Source organism: Aplysia californica, unplaced genomic scaffold, assembly GCF_000002075.1.
Source record: "Aplysia californica isolate F4 #8 unplaced genomic scaffold, AplCal3.0 scaffold01020, whole genome shotgun sequence".
Classification (NCBI taxonomy): Eukaryota; Metazoa; Mollusca; class Gastropoda; order Aplysiida; family Aplysiidae; genus Aplysia; species Aplysia californica.
The window spans coordinates 189,723-193,471 of NW_004798290.1; the positions used below are offsets into that span (position 1 = coordinate 189,723).

Genomic DNA, 3,749 nt, shown 5'->3' on the forward strand with positions numbered 1-3,749 from the left:
TATAATGAAACAAATTTGAAGAAAAAAGTAGAACCCCGTGAGTATTACCTCATCGTTCTCATCGTAACCACTGACCGCATAGGGATAAATAACGTATTTGCCTAATCTTTTTAAAACACACACACACATTTTATACTGAAACAAATGTGAAGCAAAAAGTAGGACCGTCAGTATTATTACCTCATTGTTCTCGTATGAAACAAATGTGAAGCAAAAAGTAGGACTGTGAGTATTATACCTCATTGTTCTCGTATGAAACAAATGTGCAGCAAAAAGTAGGACTGTGAGTATTATTACCTCATTGTTCTCGTCGTAGCCACTGACGGCGTAAGGATACATGACGTATTTCCCGTTGTTGAAGGTGTCCGGGGCACATTCGTCCGTCTCTGCGTCGTGCTCTGCTCCCCAGTTATGACCTGCGTCAAACAAAACATTCCAGTTTAGTGAAGTTTTGGTGATGTTTTACATTACTTTCAACTCAAATAGATTAACTTAGTTTTAGGAAGAGTTTTACGGCACGTGCAACACCATAAAGTCATATAAGTGCGGGTGGTCAGAGGTGTTACAAGAGAGTAACATACAAAGAAAAGAAGGACGAGAGATAATCATGAATAGACGTTTAATGGGAATGAAGGAACGGTCAGACAAGAAATTTAAAGAATACTCGAGAAAAATGTCTCACACACACTCACACACGCCCATCCCCACACACATATTCGCACACTCTTATACACAATCTTCATAGACATGTAAATTTCCAAAAAAGAAAGACATAGCAACAGGTATAGCGCCCCACTTTCATAACTGCCCACCCCTCTCTGTGGCTATCAGGGACAGCCTTGCTCAAAATCAGGGACATTGACTAATTATCAGGGACACCTTGTATTTGTCAAGAAAAATTTGCTGCCTTTTCGGTTTCTTTGCTTTACTTGGTCCAGAGTCGGACTTACAACTCATCGCCAAACGTTTTGATGCCATCTTTTCAAACGAATGAAGAAGCCGAGAACTGCGCATGCGTATCAGCTGACTTTGTCGAAACTGCACTCCTGCCAGCTCTCCCGAATTTTTTGGGAATCTCCCGAATTTTTCGCCCGAATTTTCGTCATTTTCCCGAGCAACATAAGGCTAATTTTTCTGTTTTAGAAGTACGCTTGCCAAGTTTTTATTTTCCGGAACCGTCGGTCAAAATCAGCATTTCCGGGACGACAGCGATTTTTCAAGAAAATCCGTACAAAATACGGATGGCCCGGGACAGTGGGCAGCTATGCACTTTTCACCCTCACTTCCTTCCAGTGTCCTTTCTCAACCTCTGCAAACCCGAAAACCCCAACAAAGATATCGGCCATTTTGTTAGGGAAGTTACGATAATATGCACATGAACACTTCCAGTATTATCACCAGACTTTTATCTACACAGTCGTACAATGCTGGAGAAGGACACATCATGACGAGTAACTCACCAAATTCTGTTCCGTGAAGACCCCGGACAAGCAGACATGAGGAAAAGAAAAACAAAACTTAATACAGCGAAATACAAAACAAATGTGAAGCAGCGTGATGAAATTAGGCTCTCGTAAAAATAACGAAATTTGAGAAACAGGCATTTTCCGCTAGTTTAAAAATGTTTATCTAATTTTGGGGGGGCTTAACCTCTTTTATCTGCCATGTGAGTTTTACTGAAAAACATTGATTTAAGGCACAAAAAATGTCATTTTTCAGTTTTCAAAGACTCTTTAGCTATTGGAGTTACCCAACTTTGATGGCCATTTTCTCATTAATTTCACTACTGAAAGAAGACGACATCACAGACGCTACACACCTAGCATAGGACAGAAACTATGCTTTCTTTCAGGAAAAAGTAATAAGTAAAAGTAATAGTAAAAGGGAAGGTTTGCCGCCACTCACCATGGGCAGTAACTAGGGTGGCCTCCTGTGTGAGTAAGTTGCCTCCCCTTGTGTTCATGGTGGAGCTGAAGCCAGTGTTCATAGCACGCACTCTGGACGCTCGTCCTGGAACAAAGAAATGTGAGGAAGGAGATGCTTAAGAGAAATGGGAGGAAGGAGATGCTTAAGAAAAATGGGAGGAAGGGGATGCTTAAGAGAAATGGGAGGAAGGAGATGCTTAAGAGAAATGGGAGGAAGGGGATGCTTAAGAGAAATGGGAGGGGATGGGGGAGACGCTTACTGCACTAGATCACATTCCTTCGCTCATTGTACATGATCGTAAATGATTGAATGTGAGTGTTGTACACAATTATTGTACATGACTGCATAAGACTGAAAATGATTGTACATGATTGTAACTGATTGTAACAGATTGTACATCATTGTACATGACTGCATATGACTGAAAATGATTGTACATGATTGTAAATGATTGTAACTGATTGTACATGACTGCAACCCCACTGTGGCACTTATGGTGACCCACATGTAACACACTGGCTCAAGACGTCAGAAATAAAAGTTGGGAGACCATAACTGCCCACTTGTTGGGAAGGAGACCATAACTGCCCACTTGTTGGGAAGGAGACCATAACTGCCCACTTGTTGGGAAGGAGACCATAACTGCCCACTTGTTGGGAAGGAAACCATAACTCCCCACTTGTTGGGAAGGAAACCATAACTGCCCACTTGTTGGGAAGGAAACCATAACTGCTCACTTGTTGGGAAGGAAACCATAACTGCCCACTTGTTGGGAAGGAAACCATAACTGCCCACATGTTGGGAAGGAGTCAGTAACTGCCCACTTGTTGGGAAGGAGTCAGTAACTGCCCACTTTCCTTTAACCCAGTGCTTGTCAACCTTTTTACAATCAGCGCCAACTTTTGTAGTTTATAAATGAACAAAATGTTTATACCACCCATCTAATTGTATTTTCAAGCGAGGCATTAAATAATGATGAAGAAGATTTTTTTTTTCTTTCCTTAATGGGCTTGGTGGACTCCATGAAGAAATCTCCGAGCGAAAGCGAGGCTCTTTTTCGGCTCCATGGTCATTATACTCAGAGGTACCTCCACTCGTCCAAATAACTCCATTCGAATTGCCATTGTTCCTGGACATTCAAAGATATGTTTGACGCCCTCCTTTTCATGGCGCATCTTCAGCAACGTATGTTGAGCTCTTCATTCACAAAGTTCAGATACCATCTCATGCTCCAATGATGGTCCGATCGCAGTCTCGCGAGCTCAACCTGGTCCCAGCGACATGTGATAAATTGTTTCTGCTTATTGGAGTACCCAGAATACACAAGCAGAGCTGAGTATCAGCACCTGGAGGATGATGACGACGACGATGATGATGATGACGTGGAGAGAGAATTCTACTTACGAGAACAAATTCCGCCGAGAGCGTGTTTCCGTGGCGAGGCGATGTAAGCCAGGCCCAGGACTCCGTCGGCAAACCTTCGGTGCGTGAAGAGATGCGCCAGGCAGTGCTTGTCCAACGCAGGGTCGTAGCCAAACTGCTGCTCTCGCCAGGTCCGGAGGTGAGGAGAAAGAAGAAATTCATTTTTTTTAAATGTGTCACGACGTTGTGGAATCAGGCGCTTGTCAATTTTTGGGCATGTGGATTTATTTGTATCATCTTAAAGCTTGTTCATTTGCCTTGCATTTGATGGAAAAAAATATTCATTTATCTTGAATAGAAGTCGAGATATTTGCGATAGAAGGAGGCGGGTGGCCCGGTTTCAGAAGTATAATTAACGAGAAAATGGCAGCCAAAGGAGGAGGAGGAGGAGGAGGAGGGGG

At 42.8% G+C, this 3,749-nt stretch overlaps 1 protein-coding gene across 1 annotated transcript in view; it reads right to left on the reverse strand.

The window, feature by feature from the left end:
- Window positions 1-3,749, reverse strand: part of LOC100533548 (ADAM10) — a gene marked incomplete at its 3' end in the record, with an annotated part of 39,868 nt that overhangs the window by 24,917 nt on the left and 11,202 nt on the right. Inside the window, 4 exon segments of the mRNA XM_035973125.1 lie at window positions 298-416; window positions 1,461-1,466; window positions 1,906-2,010; window positions 3,331-3,466. Coding sequence (XP_035829018.1) covers window positions 298-416; window positions 1,461-1,466; window positions 1,906-2,010; window positions 3,331-3,466 — 366 coding nt within the window.